This window comes from Gordionus sp. m RMFG-2023, chromosome 3 (assembly GCF_954871325.1).
Source record: "Gordionus sp. m RMFG-2023 chromosome 3, tfGorSpeb1-WG-v2, whole genome shotgun sequence".
NCBI lineage: Eukaryota > Metazoa > Nematomorpha > Gordioida > Chordodea > Parachordodidae > Gordionus > Gordionus sp. m RMFG-2023.
In genome coordinates this window covers 19,697,793-19,717,852 of record NC_088777.1, presented here as the reverse complement: position 1 = coordinate 19,717,852, position 20,060 = coordinate 19,697,793, and the positions used below count along the sequence as shown (strand labels likewise).

The window sequence follows — 20,060 nt, the reverse complement described above, 5'->3', positions numbered from 1 at the left end:
TTTAACGAAATATTAATTTAAAAAAAAACTAACTTGATTATAATCTTTAAAATTTGATGAATGATGCGATTTGTTTTCAATTAGCCTTAATTCACCATTACGGTTGTTAGTTATGTTGACCAAAGTATCTATAGATTTTATAATATATACTAAAGACAGGATCACATCACATGATGTAAATTTTATTTTACTTCAATAGTTAGCAAAATAATGTCCTTTTCCCTATGCAGACTTGTTTAATCAACATTTTAAGGGAGGCCTGGGTCATAGGCGTAGCCAGGATTTTCCTAAAGGGGGGGGATTAAAAAATTACTCAGACCTTATTTTGGGCGGGCCTTCGGCCGGGTTACCTTAGTCTATATATAGTCATAAAATAATTTTACAAGATAGGAGGTATTTTAATAAAAAAAATAAGCATGGAACAAATATGAAATATATTTTTATTGGTTTATATAAAATATAATAAATTACTTGTATATACATTAATATAAAAGCATGGTAATAATTTATTCCAAACAAGTATAAGAAATTTATTTAAAAAGTAAGTAAACATATAGTTGATATTCCTCTTATATAGAATCAGTTACAAAATACTAAGTAAAATTATACTTTTACAGACATATTTGACAGTTAGAGAATATATTACAGTTAATATTTTAACAATTTTTCTAATCAATGTTCTTGATAATATATACAGCAACAATTTGCATTCAATTATTTAACGCCATCTATTTATTTTTAAATAAAAAATGATAATAAAAATTAATCTTCTTATTATTTATCCTACAATATCATTAAAAGATATTTTCTCATGTCCTTATCAATATTTTATAGTTTTCTTTAAAAAATATAATTCGCTATATTGGTAAAAATTATTTGATTGTCATATGATAATTGATAAAATTAGATATACTGTAAATCTACGACATATAATATTCCACTGTTTGTATAGTGCTTTAATTATTTTTATTTAATTTATGATTTAACTTATCAATAGTTTTACAATTATATTTTACTTTTATTAAGATAAATAAATTAAATTACTCACTTTATAAAAAATTATATTTGATATATTATATTATTTAGTAATTTTATGGATCTATTATTAATAATTATAATACATTTCACTTTTGTCTACTTATCTTTGGCTTATATTCCATTTCTATAAAAACATTTTTGGTTCACTTTTTATATATATAAATGCTTTTTTCCAAAAATGTATAAATTATGATGAATAGTTTTATAAAAAAATATCAACTTTTACATTCTTTCTTTCAAATTATTGATTAAGATATATGCATACATTTTTGAGGGTCAGGGAGTGGGGGAAGGACTAAGGGAAATATTTTTTATTAGCTTAAAATGATATTCACAAAAGTGATAAATTTCTGAGGGGGGGGGGAAATTTCCCCTTGCCCCCCACTGGCTACGCCTAAGGCTTGGGTACATCGGTTCATGATAGAGGCCAACTCAATTTATTTCAAAACGAATTCACTAGGCTAAAAAATTTCTTTCAGCTAACCCCAAAATAAATCATTTATTACTAAATATCGCTAGGTTGGGAAATGCCAATGAGCACTCAACAAATTATTTTTTATTTAAATAATGCTCAGCTATCAATAAATATTCAAATAAAGTAACCCATGACCGGAAAATATTTTTTTTACAAAAGTATAAAAATAATATTCTATCCGCTAGATAGCGTAAGTATTTTTAATTTTTATTATAAAATATAAAAATATTATTTTGAATGTGTTTTATCATGTTGAAAATACAATTTTTTTTATAGCATTAACTATAATTTGTCGAAAAAACAAGGTGCAAATGCTGTTATGTCTAAAATAATTATACAGGATATTTTTTTAATAGGTTTATATTTTCTCGGAATGACCAAATATATAATGAAAAATTAAAATACAATTATTGTAATAATGAGAATTTATATATTTTTTTGCCATTAAAAAATAAATTTCAAATGATTTATGAACATGTTTACATTTCCCTAAAATAAAATATTTATGGAATGATAACAACTGCGAATCTATGAATTACGTTTTAAAATCATATATAAACTGGAAAAACCTCCTTTAAAAGAATTAATCGAAAAAATTAAAGATATAACAATGTTACAAAATCCTTTTCAGGAAAAGGAGAATATTTTTTAAATAATGAATATCGCATTTATTTTAAATACCCGAATCGATAGATTGTCATGATACATTAAATAATTTATAGCCAAAGCAAAGACAAATTACATTCATTAGATAAAACTTTATTTGTTTTAAAACCAAAATGCTCAAAAAACTTCATCAGCGACGTAGAATTTAAGCAGAAATGACTCGAAAAAATATATTTTATTAATTTTATTCTTTATTTTTTTCATTATTTTCCCCTGCTCATTTCCTATATTTCTAGAATATTGAAGATAATTTTATTACCCTAAATTTATATTTAATTCTCTGTCGAACAAGATATTTTATTAACGCAACAATTATATTAGTATAACAGCATCATTATATCAATTTTGTAAAAATATTTATGATTTATAATTATGATTGTAAATATTATAGCCATCACCATAGAATATGGCAAAATTTATTAAATACATTCAAAAATATTATTTTTATATTTTATGATAAAAATTAAAAATATTTAAAGATGCAATCTAGCGGATTGAATATTAATTTTTTACTTTTATAAATAAAAATAAGTTATGTATATTTAATTTTATAATTGTATTGAAGCTAAAATATTTAATAGATAATTTTTTATACCTGTCCAAACATTTATTTTACTTATAAAAATTAATTAATTCTCAATTAATATTAGGAAAGTGAAAGCTCACTGGAATATAATTGGAAATATTATACATAAATAAAGGATAGCCGAGTTATATTTGATAGTAAATAATTTATTATGTAATTATTAGCCAAGCGTTATTTAAATAAAAAATAATTTATTATGTGGTTAGCTGATCGACATTTCCCAGCCGAGCGATATTTATTAATAAATGACTTATTATGTGGTTAGCTGAGCGATAAATAGACCTACCGATTTAATTAATGTTGTATAAATTATAATTCTGCTGATTATATCAATTAGAGTTACTAAAATTTTAATCTTATTTTATAGCTTTTTGAAAATCTGCATTTCTATAATTTTTAATTCTAGTATATAAATTAATAAAATTTTAATCTTAATTTATGTCCCTTCGAATAATTAAAAATGTATAAAAAAAATTTGTTATAATGTCGAGTTAGAATTTAAAATCATTAACTGAAGGCAATTTTAGAATTTGAATAATTATATTTGTGCGGAAATATATTCTAGCATATCTTGAGTATTACCATATAAATTTCATAAATTTTTGTCATAAACCTTTGTGTATTTATAATTCATATGAAATATCGAGCATTCTAACATAAATTAAGAGTCGTTACAAGATAAAATTGTCTAAAATTCACGCCCATATCAGGTTTTTCAGGTTTAAAAAATTGAGAGATTGAATAAATAAAATTGTATAAAAAATTTAATTTGATTAATTTCCTAATAGGCTTCATCCCAGCATAAAATGTTACATATTAATTTGTTAATGGTGGGTTCTAAAAAGGTTTATTATTAATTCCTTCCAAACTAAAAAAGTAAGTTAATATAAACTTAATGAATTATAAGGGATAGGATAGACATTTGGAATTTTATTGGTAAAAATAGCATTTTACTAAATTATATATGTATAAACACATATTTCATATCATAAATCTAAACATAAACCTCGTTTTTTGGATTGATAGAATAATGGTTTTCCCTCTGCTTTCAAGAAATGATCCTTGCTTAGGTATTTAGGCCTGTTTCCGCGTTCAAAATATCTGCCATGATTGTGACTTCCCACTAAAATTTTACCAATTAGATTTATAGAATAAAAATTCTGAAATTTATTTCTAATTTGGACTATTCGCATTTAAGCACGGCCAGGGCAAAAGATTTTGAAACAGAACCGGACCTGAGCAAAATATAGGGCTGAAGAACTTGTGGAAAATATTTATTTGCCACAATTTTTTAAAAGTTTAGAATTAGGCAAATTTATGTCCTTTCCTTTCATAAAGTTATTCTGTGGTGCCGAGGCGGACAATTTAAACAAAAATATCTAAGGGGCCAGGAAAATTCTATAAAATAATTTTACAGTCAGTGTAATAAAAATTATGGAACAGGCCACCTTTTCAAATATCTTTGCGCAAAATTTGCCACAATTTTTTAAAAGTTTAGAATTAGGCAAATTTATGTCCTTTTCTTTCATTTAATTATTCTGTGGTGCCGAGGCGGACAATTTAAACAAAAATATCTAAGGAGCCAGGAAAATTCTATAAAATAATTTTACAGTCAGTGTAATAAAAATTATGGAACAGGCCACCTTTTCAAATATCTTTGCGAAGCATGGTCATGCTGACTTATAAGAGGCGTAACAGACACCCCCGCAAGGGGAAGGCCAAAGCTAAATATTTGCAGATACATGGGCCTATAAAATATGGGGAGGGACCCCATATGAATTTTTGTTTTTGCGAGGATGGTGATTAGAAATTAGAAAAACTAAATTGTATTTAAAATTTTTTTAAAATAAATTGAAAATAAATCACATTTTGATACGTGTTAAAAATTAACTGGAAATTTATCTTATGTTTAGCTCACAAAAATCTTAAAAATGTTAGGAATGTTTTTATGGTATTTTAAATCAAACTATAAAAATTATATTTATTACTTTGCGGCGACGACCATTGCCTAAATAGGGAAGAATGAATCTGTGAGTTTTGATGAAAACCCTTACATATGCTATGATTACAGGTATTTATATTATCCTGTTTTCTCCTTTCAATTATTGTATTGTTGTTCATGTTGTAATTGGCATAATGAATCATATCGCTTATTATGGGTGGAAGAACAGGAAACGCTTGAGGGTGTAAAATTAATAAAATTATAATAAAACCATTTTCAGCTTTAGTTACATTAGTGCGTTCTATTCCCTTCCCCCTCCCATAAGCCAATGACTCTGAGACCCTTATAAGAGAGGGGTACATGATCTAAGCACCCTTCTCCTAAAAAATATAGGACAGATTTTGTAATTGAGAAAATGATATAATTATGAACTATTTTTAGAATAAAATTAATCACAAAAAATAAGTGTATTTTATAATTATGTCAAATTTTATTTTATTAATAAAATAACTGGTAAAAAATAAATATACAAAATGATGACTGATAAAAATTTATTGAATTGCATACATTTGGTTAATATTGCAAAAAATAACTTGTATGTTTTATAAGATATACAAACTAGTGATCTGCGTCAGCTATATTTTTCAAGCCCGGCCCGGCCCTAAATATTTTTTAAAGAAGTTTTGCCGGCCCAACCCGAACCCGAAATTTTTTTAAAAAAGTTTTGCCGGCCTGGCTTGAACTCGAAATTTTTTTAATAAAAATTTACCGGCCCGAATTTATTTAAATGTAGAAATTAATTTTTATAATTACTCAAAATAAAAGACACATATGTTATAATAATTAAAATCAAATATTTTTATTTTACATAAAAAATTCAATATAAAAATAAATTTAGATATATTTTAAAAAAATTCCAAGGCCCGACCGGACACGGCCCAAATTTTTTTTAATATATTAAGCCCGACCCGGCCTTTTTTTAAAAAATTAGGCCCGAGCCCAGCCCGTACGGGCTTTGGGCCGGGCTCGGGCCTAATTTTGCAGATCTCTAATACAAACAATACTAATAAAAATGATTTTAAAAAAAATTAAGGTCAACTGATATTTTATCCTTGAGCTGTGTGTCTCTAAAATATATTCTCTAGTATGTAGTATATCAAAATTTATAACGCTATAACATTTTATTTATTCTTTTAATTCATGTTTATAAAATTTTTATTTATGGATCGTTATATTTCTATAATCATAAATTATAAATTTATCGTTTATTACAATATTAACCATATTTTTGCGAATCAAAATTTAAAAAAATATAGATAACAGTCAATTATAGCAGTTAATAATGGAAAAAAATTCAAAATTTTGGAAAGACCATTTCATGGCTGTTTATGATTTTATTTAGGATTTAGACTAAGAAATCACAATCTCTCCTTAAGATTCCTATTTTTATAGGTCCATTATTAAATTAATAGAAATTAAGTTTCAATATTTATATGTAATTAGCTTCAATTTAAAGGTATTATGATATTTTAAACAAGTAAATAATAAAATAATTCTATGCGTATCATTATTAATTTTAAAAAAATGCTTTTCAATTCATTATAGCCTAAATAACTAATGGTTTGGTAAGCCCCTTGCAGTGGTTAGCCTAACCCCGCTATGGCAAAATTTCAAATTCAAAAATCTAATATAATATTCCTCAAAAAACGTCAATCAAGTTTAGCCAATAGTGTTCTTTTAAAAAATATTTGTCCAATAAAAATCATCATACAAATGTTAAGCCAATAGCCATTTTATCAGAGGGTTAGGATTTAAATTTTCACAGTAACAATGTTTAATTATAAAATATATTTTCTTACAATAAAATTCTTATTGAAGAATGGATCCATGTCATGAGAAGATGCAAGCTTACTCAAAACTCTGGAGAACAATTTACCAAGGAGTGCTTTGTGCCTTCCATTATTAAAAACCTTTAAGGAAGAATCCAATCCAACAATTTAATAAATATTTGAATTTTATACGATTATGTATTTTATTAAAAGTAATTTTTATGAATAAGTAAATATTTGCATTTATATGATTACTAGCTGATAGATCATCATGATTGTCAAGGAATTAGAATTTTTTCCTTAATTTGATGATAGATGAATCAAAAATTCCCCTCTTATTGATGGACAAATTAGAAATAAGCCTATATTTATTAAATATGTATAAAGTATAAATACTTATTAGCCTTCAATATGAGCAAATAATTGGAGAATGTAATATGCTTTTTTTCTTTATTTTTTAAAAAAAATTATGTTAAATTAAAAACCATGCTTTATGAATTATCACATTTATGAAATATCATAGGTCTCTAATTTTGCAACTAGATAAATTAATGGAATTGTTAATGGAAGCAGATTTTGGTTTTGAACTTATTAAGAATATGTCTTTAAATTAGCTTCAAAATTATAAGTGAGAATGAAAACCATCGGGTCCGGATGAAAAATTTTGTTAAAAGAATTGATAAATCCAATTATTTCTTTATTAGATAAAATTCATATAACTCACTAATCATATTTTTTTTATTACATATTTTTCATAATATATTTGGCCTTTTCTCTAAAAATTTATAGAAATCTTGTCAGACAAGGATAATCTATTTCTCTTTGACTATTTATTAAGGAAAAGATTCTTTTAACTTCGGCATTATAATCTAATATAGAAAAAAAAATTGGAATATAAGAGAAATCAGACCAATTTTGGTGAAGAGCATATTTTGCATATTCAACACTGATTTTATTTGTAATAAACAATTTAAAGTTGCAAAATTGGTTCAACAACTTTGACCCATTTAAAGAAACATTTTTATTTTTTTTAAATCTATAAACTTTTCTAAATCTGATTACTTGTGAATATTTTTAATTTCTATCCATTGAAAACATTCCAATTTAGAGGTTCTAACTAAAGAGGAAAATATAGCTATGTCTTTATACATTTAATATTGCACCTATTTAAATTTTTTTGTCCATTTTTAACATTTGTTTCAAATATTGCTTTTACTTTTAATGGATTTAAAAAAAATTTTTTTGACAAATATTTTAATGATTTAATATAGTTTAAAATTTCAATCAGAGATCTTCATGGGTCGACTTTCGACTCATGAGATGCCAGGTATAATATATTTTCTTACGCGCCTGGGTCAGGTATGGGTTTTTTTTACAAAAATTTAATGGTCTTGGGCAATTTTTATCTAAATTTAGCTTATTAAACTGTTACTAACTTAAAAATATATTGTATTTTTTTTCTTCTAATAATAATAAATTTCAGTATTGCAATCAAAGTGATGGCCTTAATATAGATTTTTGGATATGGGCTTGGGCAGATTTTTTTAGATTTTCTTATCCAACATGGACTGGGCCTGCAAATTATTTTTGGTGACCTGGATCTGAGCCTGATGAATAAATTTAGGCCCATGAAGGATTCCAATTTCAATAATTAAATTATCTCATCTCATTTGACTTTATTTGAACTAAAAGAATGGGCAAACCAAAGATAATCATTGCACAAAATTTCTGATAATTATTGAATTTTAAATTGAAAGAAATTGTGATTTTAATGCTCTAAATATTTCAAGAAATTGTTGTACACAAGGAAATAAAGAAAGCCATCGGGAAGTGTATATATGGAGGAAATATTAATCCATGATTATTTTGGCATAAATAACAAAATAAAATTATGCCTTTTGTGACATGCCTTAAGTTAACATATAATTTAGGGTTCCTTTAAGACCCTTTATCAAATATATAAGTTACTAGCTGAAAGCCCATCAAGAATGTTGGGGAATCAGAATTTTCTCCTTTATTCAATGATGTGTGAATAATGAATTTCACCATGATGATGGTTGAATCAGAAATTTTCCTATCTTATGAGGTGTTATTCAGAAATTTATATAGATAAGGGGTTATTCTAAAATTCTCCATTTTTTTAATAAATTTTTATTTGCAATTTATAATCTAAAAAATACATTCTTGATAGATGAGTTTTGCATAACTTATTTTCGATTTAACTTTGCCCTACAAAACTCTTCTAGCAAGAATATAATTTCAGATTATAAATTACAAATACATGAATAAAAATTTATTTTAAAAGAAATTCAAAATAAAGAAATAATCATAAACATATTTTATCAAAAATAATGAAAAACTTTAGATAACCCCTCATCTAAATAAATATAAATTTCTGAATCAAATTTTATAAGATAGGAAAATTTCTGATTCATCCATCATCAATTAAACGTTATCATTGAATAAACGAGAAAATTCTGATTCCCTGTCATTCTTGACGTGCTATCAACTAGTATGATTATATTCTTTAAAATATTATATGGCAACTTTATAGAGTATAGTTATAGGTATCTATTCATATATTATCCTTTATAATATAAGAAAACATAGGAGTCTATTTTGCAAAAATTGGTTCTACTAGCCCCAGTCTCCCATATACTTCAACTTTATCAATGGCAGATCAGAACACTTACTTAATAAAAATTTTACTATGGTAATACAAACTTTATAATTGAACCCTTATGATTGTTCATCATACCAATATTAATAATAAATTCATTATCATTGCCTTATTTTATAAACCTTTTTATCGTTTGATCCAAAGAGCCACATAGAATTAAGATCAAGTTAAGATATGCTTTTACCGTTTCCTCTTCAAAATGATTAAAATTATTAGTAAATTTAATAAAATAAGTTTTTAAGAGCTCAAAATTTAAGAAGGAAAAACTCAGTCACAAAAAGAAATATAATAGCTGGAAGTGCGCCTGCCTATTTAATGCCACATTTATCTGTAATATTTTAAGCTCTTTTACTTTATTTTATAATCTGTTACATTTTTTTGTATCACTTTAGAGTTGATCATATATCAGACAGTTAAATATTTTGCCTTTTTTAGCTGCATTCTGCAATATTGGTAAATACAGCCTGCAGGTTAGTATTGTTAAACGACCTGAAAAAACGACCCGAGTAAGATCTTCGCCAAAATATTATGTAAACTTGGAGATTTTGCTCATAGGTAGCAAAAAGGTTTGGACCTCTATTTGCCAAATTCCGAGGCTTATATAATATTATTTTCTCTTATTAATAGGGCCATTTTTGAATTCATTCGATTTGATGAAATCTCCTCATTATACTTTAATTCTTACCAAAATGAACACTGAAATTATGTGGACAATTGTACATTATTCATTACTATTGAGTTCAAAATTGGTAGTATTCTTTACTATAATATTTTCAGAAGTTTAGCAGTCTAAGTTAATTTTTTTACTATAAAATATTGCAAAACGAATCAGCAGAAACCTAATAAAATATGAATAATATACTTATAATTATTTATAATGTATTTAAATAAAAATATTTTCATTTTCGATAACATTGTGGGATTTTAAGATATTTGGCGAAATGTTGGCGAGATATTTAGTCTTGTTTTTTTCGGCGGGACAGATATATATTTAGTAGGACAGCGCTATTTAACACGGGACATATGGCAGGTCTAACTATAGACCATGGCTATGCCTATTATTTTTATAGCTATGGCTTCATATACAAATTTAGGTTTGAATATATTTGGTATTTAATTTATTTATCTGACAAGATATTTTCATTAAAACATCTGCTTATTTGATATGAACACCTATTATAGATATTATTCTCGACGAAAATACCATCATCTTACGATCAAAGGAAGCCCTCCCATTAAAATATTGTTATTTTTATCAATTTAAAAAATAATATTGTATAAAAAATAAAGACATTTTTTTTATTTAAAATGAGTATGGGAGATATATAAATACTCAAAAAGGGGGTGGGGGTGGGGGGGGGGGTAGAGTCTTATAGGGGGTACCCAATTATAATGTTACGTAATCATAAAACTCGTTCCCCATGCTATTCTAATAAAATTATTGCATATCCCCCCCCCCCTAATAAAGGGTACTATTTTACTATGTTGAACAAAAAACTGCCATCTAATCAATATTAAAATTTGTGTTTAACCAGGATTTGTATTTGTTCCACTATCGGAATAATTATTATGAGCTAGGATGTGAGCACGAGGATTATAATATATAACTGGTCCCATGTAAATCGAATCTGTCAACGCGTTAAATGCATTACTAGAGGAAGATGTTGATGATATATTAGGTAAGTTTGAGGGTAAACTATGCTTGTACATCAATTTGTACATTTCTTCCTCTTGATCGTTAATAGCTCTCATAAAATCCGGAGTTCCCACGTCGGGGTGCCTTAAAATGTTTATCTTAGGACCCATCTCAGCGCCGTTTAGACAAATAACATTTTTATTACGTTTGATCTGGTAATCGTTATTCAAGCTATCATCAATTGAATTTGATCTAAAGGGGTCTATCGTACTAGGTAGAAAATGGAGCCAATTATTGTATGAAGATAAGTTCGAAATCAATGAGAATTTGTGTTTATCTTATTATTTTAGAAGATATAGTGCAAAGATTTAAATAATGGTGAATAATATTTATTAAATATATTTATATTTATTATTATGTTAGACGAAACGAATTGAATATAAACGAATTCAAATATCAAATTATTCGCTTTGTTTGAATACAAAAAAGACAAATATTCAATTCGAATAAATAAAATTACTTTAATGATAGGAACACAAAAAGCTAACCTCTAGAAGATCTTCACGAGATGTAAAATATGTCTTTTTATTAGATTATATATTTTTTTAAATGGTGTTCATCAATTTGATCAATAAAACTATATTTATTATTTTTTTTCAAATTTTTTATGTAATAGCGGAACATTTCTTTATTTATATAATTACTACTTGATGACCCGTCAAGAATGACGGGAATAATAAAATCTTGAACTATTATATGAATTTTTTTTAAATACATTTTTTTATATAAAATGACAAATTTTAGTGATTATTTATTCATTTTATTAAATTTAGCATAAAATATATGAAATTGTAATAAAAAATGTAGTGTAGATATTGATAAATTGGTATTGTATGTCATTTCCAGAGTTCAAATATTGTTGTTGAGATAAAATTTTTATACTGGCATATTTTGGGGTTGTAATAAGAGATAAATGTATTGGCTAAATATAATTTAAATTTATTTGTTAAATCTAAATTATAATAAGTATTTAGGATTAGTGAGGGATATTAATTTTCTGGCATGAGAAGATATTGATAAATAGCTATTTTATACTATTTGCAGAGCTCCTATATTGTGGTTGAGATAAAAAAAAATTTATTACCATATTTAGGGGTGATAAAAATAGTTTATAAAAATTAATAAATTTTACTTTGATTGAATATAAATACTTACGCTAAAATTAATATGAGATAAATGTTTATTTTTCAATTGGCTAAATATAATTTAATTTGCTTTTTTAAATTTAATAATATTCATTCTTATCATAATTTGAGGTGAGGGAGGTTAGTATTCTTTTTAATATAACAACAAGATCTAATTTATATAAATTAATTGAAAAATATGTTAATAGCAAAATATTAACATATATGTCGTATTGGGATATGGAATCATGTAAGATTCGGAATGATTCATCTTGAATCCCCACGTTTTATTCGGGATCTTTTTTTTAAATATTTTTTTTAATAATATTTTAGAAATATTCCGATTCCCATGAAAAAAATTTAAATAATTTAATTACTTTTTCTTCTCTTTTTTGCGACTGGCACCATATAATTAAAAGGCCTAAATAAGAGATTTAAAAAAAAGTAAATAGTATAAAATTAAGGCGTATAACGAATGAAAAGGGATGAGGTTAAGACTTTTTTGTTTTAAAAAATATTAATAAATATATTTATAAAAAATCCGAATTATTGCAACAAATTTCGTTGAACATTTAAGCAGGGACGGTTAAGGTTCAGTATATAAAAAATTATAATGGTTGCGTTTTGGTTACGGTTCTTGAGAAGAAATTTATAAAGGTTCGGTTCTGTTCAATTAATTATAAAGGTTTAGTTCATATTTTTTTTTTATTGAAACCATCTTCTAATTTATTTATATTATAAGCATCTATGAATTATATATAAAAAAAATATATAAGATTCGAAATAACTCATTTTTAAATATATTATTTAAACTTAGCCCTTTCTACAAAAACTTGTGTTGCGGGACCGCCAGTACTATAAGAGAACGTTTATATAATTCTGGATATTAAAATTATTTCTTTAAAATATAAAAACTGAACCGGTTTAACCATTTTTTCTAAAGGTTCTTTTTACTCCTTCAAAAAATAATAATATTCGGTTACGGAAAAATAAATTTTTTTAAAAAAAAATATTGGTATCCTGTCTTTACAGATAATCTTTAATAGAGAATGCAAATATAGAGAAACTTTTATAGAGAAAACAATTGTAGAGAATGTCGTTTATAAAGAATATCGTTTATAGAGAATGATTTTATAGAGAATTTATTTTATAGAGAATTTATTTTATAGAGAAACTTTAAAAGAGAAAACAATTATAGAGAATGTCGTTTATAGAGAATCTCATTTATAGAGAATGATTTTGTAGAGAATCTCGTTTATAGAGAATGATTTTATAGAGAAACTTTTAAAGAGAAAACAATTATAGAAAATGTCGTTTATAGAGAATCTCATTTATACAGAATGATTTTATAGAGAATCTCGTTTATAGAGAATGATTTTATAGAGAATTTATTTTATAGAGAAACTTTAAAAGAGAAAACAATTATAGAGAATGTCGTTTATAGAGAATGATTTTATAGAGAATTTATTTTATAGAGAAACTTTTATATAGAGAAAAAAATTATATTTGAAAGTCGTTTATAGAGAATGTCGTTTATAGAGAATGATTTTATAGAGAATATTTTACAGAGAATTGTTTTAGAAAGAATTATTTTATAGAGAAGGATTTTATAGAGTATAATTTTATATTGAAGAATTTTATAGAGAATGATTTTATAGAGAATGATTTTATAGAAAATGAATTAAGTATTATTTTAGAAATAAATTTTCTCATAAAAACAAGCCAGATATCGTCATATAAATTCTCGGAACCCTTGAATAAAAAAAGGGAAAAAGTAATCTTAAAAAAAATTATCACGTTCCTGATTTGTATTGCTTATGAATAATTATGATAATATTTTTGAGTTTCCTGTTGTTATTTTTTTTAAAATACGCTGAACAATTAGAAGTAGTAATGCTAAAATTATGGAAATGTTTCCTTCTTTATCAGTTTCTATTAGTGCTTTGCTTTAACTAGTAGAGTAGCCATTTTAAAAAAAACTATTAGCAACAAAACCAGCCTTACGCCAATTGTTTTAGAAAATCTTGTCAATATTTAGTTGCTTTGTGCATTATTTTAATCTGCTTGCCCCGGCCCCGATTTTTTAAAAATATACTATATATTTTTAATTTGTAATAATGGTGATTTAAAATATTTGGTTTTACAATATATGGCCTGGCCCGAGTTTTTTAAAAAAAGCTTTTTTTGACCCGGTCCGTGTATTTAAAAAAATAAAATGTTAGGCTCGGCTCGGGTATATTTAAAAAAATTAAAATACGTCTCGGGTTTAAGGTCGGGCCTGTAGGTCTCTGATTTATAGTGCGCTTTTATAATTTCCATAATAAATCTGATTTTACCAATTCCGAAGAATATCTACCCTGGGAATTTCATATGATTGCGCCATATTTTTTTGTATTTAATAATTTTATTTTGTTCTATTTTTTCATTTTAAATCATATATTGAGCTCGTTTTATTAAATTTTAAATCTGATTTTGCAATGCATTATATAAATTTCAGAAGATCTTATATTGAACCTCTGAAGAAATTTTAATTTACATTAATCTGAAATTTATAAGTAGTGTTAGTAGCCTAAAAATCAGCTAAACATAATTTGGCTTAACCGAAAAATCGCCTAAAACTAATTAGACAAAATGTAGGGACTGGGAGCTAGGCTAATCACCCGTCAGCGTTACGCAACACTAAGCTTTATTAAAATTATTTTATATATTTATTATGTAACGATATATGACGGGCGATTAACCGAGCTCCTTAGCCGATGCCTAATTTTTGAATAATTAGTTTTCGCCTATTTTTATGCTAAGCCTAATTATGCTTAGCCGATTTTTTAACCTAAAAACTTGGCTAAACGTTTTGGAATTGCCTAAAATTATCCGATTGCGCAACATTAAGGGTGGGTATTCTACACTTATTCAGGTGCATTTCTGGCAAAATCAGTTTTTAAATTTAATAAAACGCACTCAATTAATGATTTTAAATGCAAATAATAACAAAAAATAAAACAATACCCATCAAACTATCGCCTTACCAAAATTAAGTTTAGTTAAAAGACCAGTAGAGTACTGTCTAATATTCACAGGGTAGGCAGGGAAGACCAGGGGGTGGTTGAATCAATTTCTGTCAAAATCGTCATAGGTCCGAAAATAATTGTATTTGAATTTACAAAATACAAAATGATAGTTCAAACCCTTACCTAAAATTTATACATTGACAAAATTTAAAATAATACACTTTTTTCTCTAAATTGATTTTAGTAAAATGAAAATTTCTTATTACAAGCCTAAACTCCTTAGCAATGTAGAGAAAGATGAATCAAAAAGTTTAAAATGTTTTTTATAGGTTTTTTGCACTTGTTAAACATTCCGAAGATAAGACTTTTATTGTTTATAAGAAATTTTTTATTTACATATAGGGATTATATTTATTGATACCAATTTGTTTAAATATGGTTGGTTCACAGACAAACTTGTATTTCATCATATGATTATAAGAAGCTTTGCATCATGATATACACTGATTTCCATTGCATTCTAATGTCTTTCTTTAAAAAATATCGAAGCTTAATATTTGCAGCAGATTGCTCAATATTTTACTAACTCTTTTACACTTAGAAGATATTTCATATACCTAATTATCAAAAGATTTTGCATCATATATTATAATACTACCCCCTTCTTCCCCCACTCCCCTCATTTCCTATACCACATCAAAATTAGAACAACGGAATTCCAAATACAAACTACCCATTTTAATTTCAATGCCAATCTTGAGTTATAACCCCTTCCCCTGTGGTAAAAGGTCCTGTTTAACATTGTTTGAATGGCTAAGCGTCTTTTTATTATTGGTAGTCGGTCCATAGATCTGGTTATAAGCAAGTATAATTATCATTAATATTTAAATTTCTTCGTATCATTGGGGCTAATTATTTATTCAAACTTTTCTGTTGGGAAGGGGGGGGGGGAGGTGGGTGTTTCTTAATAAAAAAAATTTCATGATTAAAGCAATATTTTTATTTTCCAGTATAACATAAGGATTTTCATTATCTACGCTTCCTGAGACAGATATCTTACTTTCCTTATATATTTTTTATAGTTGCTTTCTACTGTAAAAAGTGGAATCATAAATGATAAGTTCGCTTCAGCTTGTTTAATTAATTTTAATATCCGTCAATGCTTGCTTTTAAAACTTTTATTTTAAATCTTTCTAAACCTCTTCTAGTCTTGAAGATTACACATTTAAAAAAATATGAAGGCATAGAAAATGTAAAAAAGAGATATTTTCCACCAATTTTTTAGGGTTGTATCTACTCCTTGAAGTACAACTCACAAAGTAAATATTTTATTCCATTAAATTTTCTCATCTTCAGCGATGATAGTAACGTCCAATCACTATTATCGCCACGCTAATAAAATTTATACATTCATCAGATTAATAAAATATAGCAACTGAACTGAAATGGAAATATACTATAATTTGTGTTAAAAATAGCTAAGTTATTTTTAATAATATATGAGGCATGTTCAATTCATTCAATTTTAGCTCTACTTATAATTATATTTCTATATCCATTTTTATACAATTTTGTCTTTGATCACATAATTAGAAAAAAGACTCTTCAGGAAGCAAGAACTTAGCAAGAATCAATTAAGGAAATCAATAATCTATATTTTTCCCAATTCCTGAGTCACAATAGTGGCAATTTCATCATCAGAGATTACACGAATTAAGTACTGAGATGGATAGCAATTCAATTCGACAATCTACATATGATGCTGAATATTGTTTCATGTCTTGTTGTGATAAGCTTTGACCTTGTCTTTTTGATTAAACAATAAGAGAACTTTATACAAATTTATTATTAAAAAATGCTTATCAAGTCATACTAAATCCCTCACTAATTAAAGCATGCTTTGTCAAAGAATAATATAAATCCGAGGTCTAATTATCTGTTTGGCTCAATGTTTTGAATAAAACTTTTTTTCTTAGTGCCTTGCAAATTATATTTATTTCGGCCAAAGCTCCATCCAAAATCTTTATTTTTAGGAGCCTAGGCATAATTTTAAATTTTAGGCCTGTGCCTGTCCTGTCCCAAATTTAATTGAAAAATATAACTAAACGCATATTTAAACAATCAATTAATATAAAAATTTAATTCCTTTACCCTAATATTTAGAGAAATCTATTTATTGCTTAGAATCTTTTTTATATTTTTTGAGTCAAAAAAAATCAAAAGCCTTAACCCTATTTTTTAAAAAAATATCCCCAACTTTAACTTAATTTCCAGGTTCAACTAAGTCTGTCTAAAGGCCGATAATCTAAAATTGTAGTTTTCATCAAACTCCATTCCCGATATCGCAACTGATGTAATTCATTAAAGATAATGCATTCGCGACAATGAATTCGCGATAATGCATTCGCGATAATATATTTGCGATAATGCATTCGCGCTAATACATTCGTGATAATGCATTTGCTATAATATCTTATATAGAAACCTTCAATTGACGGTTTTGGTTTTTTAGGTAAGACAAAATTATGGTGCTTCTGTTAAATCAAAAATATTGGTTTCTCTATAAATATGTGGAACCCTAAATAGAGATCGGCACTTTTCGACACTCAATATATTAAAGCCATAGCATACATCTAAATGTGTATCATTAGAGATTAATGAATTCTTAGTTATGAAAAAGATTTATGAATAAAATTTGAATAATTAGAAATAAAATTATATTTAGAAACGTGTTCCGAAACGCAGAATGAACGGGAATGTGACATATTTTTTACCCAAACAACTGGTTAAAACCTTTTCTTAATTAAAATTAGAATCAAGATTCTCTTCCGTCATATTATATCCATAAGGATAAAGTTAAGAACCCTTCTATAGGCTAATTTAGGTAGCTGACATATAAATGCAATATATAAAAATTTTAAAAATGGTTGGTTCAGTTTCTCTTTAATAACGGTTAATACATATTTAACAAATCGTTTCAGGTTTGGTTTAGCTGAGTTAATAATCAAGCTAAACCTTGATATGAACTAAAAAGATTTTACAAAAACCATTGCTGAAACAAATAATGTCATCAAAAAAATACAACAAATAAACTGAATTGTATTATTAAAATTTAATTTTGATATATTTTTCAAATCCCGCATAAATTTTTTGAACTCTATAATTGTCCCATATATAATATTTCTCTATAAAATCAAGATCTAGAAAATAATTCTCTACAAAATAATTCTCTACAATGTAATTCTCTACAAAATAATTCTCTACAATGTAATTCTCTACAAAATAATTTTCTATAAAAGTAATTCTCTTTAAAATCATTCTCTATAAACAACATTCTCTATAAAATCATTCTCTTTGAAGTCATTCTCTATTAAGGACCTTCTCTATAAAATAATTCTCTTTAAAATCATCTATAATCGACATTCTCTATAAAACCATTCTCTATAAACGGCATTCTCTATAAAATCATTCTCTATAAATTAATTCTCTATAAAAATTATTCTCTATATAAAACATTCTCTATAAAACATTCTCTATAAACTACATTCTCTATAAAACAATTCTCTATAAATGCATTCTCTATAATTGTTTTCTCTATAAATGTTTCTCTATAAAATACATTCTCTATAATGGTTTCTCTATAAAGACGTGGAACCAAAAATATTTAAGGGGATTCAGAATCTTTTTTTTAAAAAACAATTAAATTATATTTTATTGCCGCCTGGCTGGCACTATAAAATTTTATTTTTTAGAGATATTTAATATGTATCATTTTTACGCTTTAAAAATATTTTTTGGTTTTAAAAATTTAAAAATAAGGATTTAAAAAAAGGTAAATAGTATAAAATTAAGGCATATAATGAATGAAAAGGGATGAGGTTAAGACTTTTTGTTTTAAAAAATATTAATAAATATATTTATAAAAAATCCGAATTATTGCAACAATTTTCGTTGAACATTTAAGCAGGGACGGTTACGGTTCAGTATGTAAAAAATTATAAGGATTACGTTTTGGTTACGGTTCTTTTATAAAATTGCAAATTTAATTTAAAATTTATTCACACTCACTGTGACCCACCGTTAACACGATGGGTCAAGTGTAATATCACGGCCCGCGCCCACCTAATCATAATTATTTAATTGTTTAGATAAAAAAAAATTTCATTGATAAAATGGTTAAATTATTAAGAAATGGATCTTTCATGGTATTAAGAAGTCTTGGCAGTATATGAGGTAGTAAGAATTTATCATCTCTTATATTATGCCATGTGCAATTATTAAATAAGCATTTGTATTATTTTGGTTAATATTTTTAGGCATATTTTGAAATTGGTAAAATAATTTTATGACAAGAAATCAACCTAATTTGCTAAACATCGGCCAAAATTTAAAATGTAATAAGACCCCCCCCCCCATTTATTATTAAATTTAATATGTATACGGAATCACGAGGTCGAGTCCTATATCATAAACCAGAAATCGGTTATGGAAGTAAAACAATAAAAGAATTAAATAATTTTTTTTTTAAGTACCCCCATTCAAATTTTTAGAAGCAGTTGCTTCGGACCCTCACCGTTGTAGGGGCCACTGGTCCCCGGGTAGGGTTCACTCGTTCCCAAAAAAAATTCCAGAAAAAATAACATTTTGAAAAAAGTATTATATATATTTTTTTGAAATTTAAAACTACTATAAAACTAATAGAGCTGAACGGAATGAGATATTTGCTGCCAGTAATATTTAAAATTTGGACAAATACTTTATGGAAATGTTGTTATTTTATATCTTATCCATGTCGGTATATTCTTTGATTGGACGAGTTGCACTAACATGTTCAATATATTCAAAATCTAAACGATATTATTTAAGAAATATAAATTTTGGTAAATTTACCGCTGCAGTTACTATTTGAATTTTCTTCTTTAATATAAGTATTTAAATTTTTATATTCACTAGAATCCCTTGGGAAAATATATTAGGATATCCTGGGAATGTTTTATTTGTAAAGTATCGCTATGT

At 25.9% G+C, this 20,060-nt stretch overlaps 1 protein-coding gene across 1 annotated transcript in view; it reads right to left on the bottom strand.

Annotated features, from left to right (window-relative positions):
- LOC135926789 (uncharacterized) overlaps positions 1-20,060 on the bottom strand; it is a 41,163-nt gene that overhangs the window by 8,786 nt on the left and 12,317 nt on the right. The window contains exons 4-7 of the mRNA XM_065462720.1: positions 10,749-11,189; positions 4,754-4,942; positions 3,772-3,888; positions 34-128 (exon numbers count right to left, since the gene is read on the bottom strand). Of these exons, the coding sequence (XP_065318792.1) occupies positions 34-128; positions 3,772-3,888; positions 4,754-4,942; positions 10,749-11,189 (842 nt within the window). The remainder of the gene's footprint in view (positions 1-33; positions 129-3,771; positions 3,889-4,753; positions 4,943-10,748; positions 11,190-20,060) is intronic.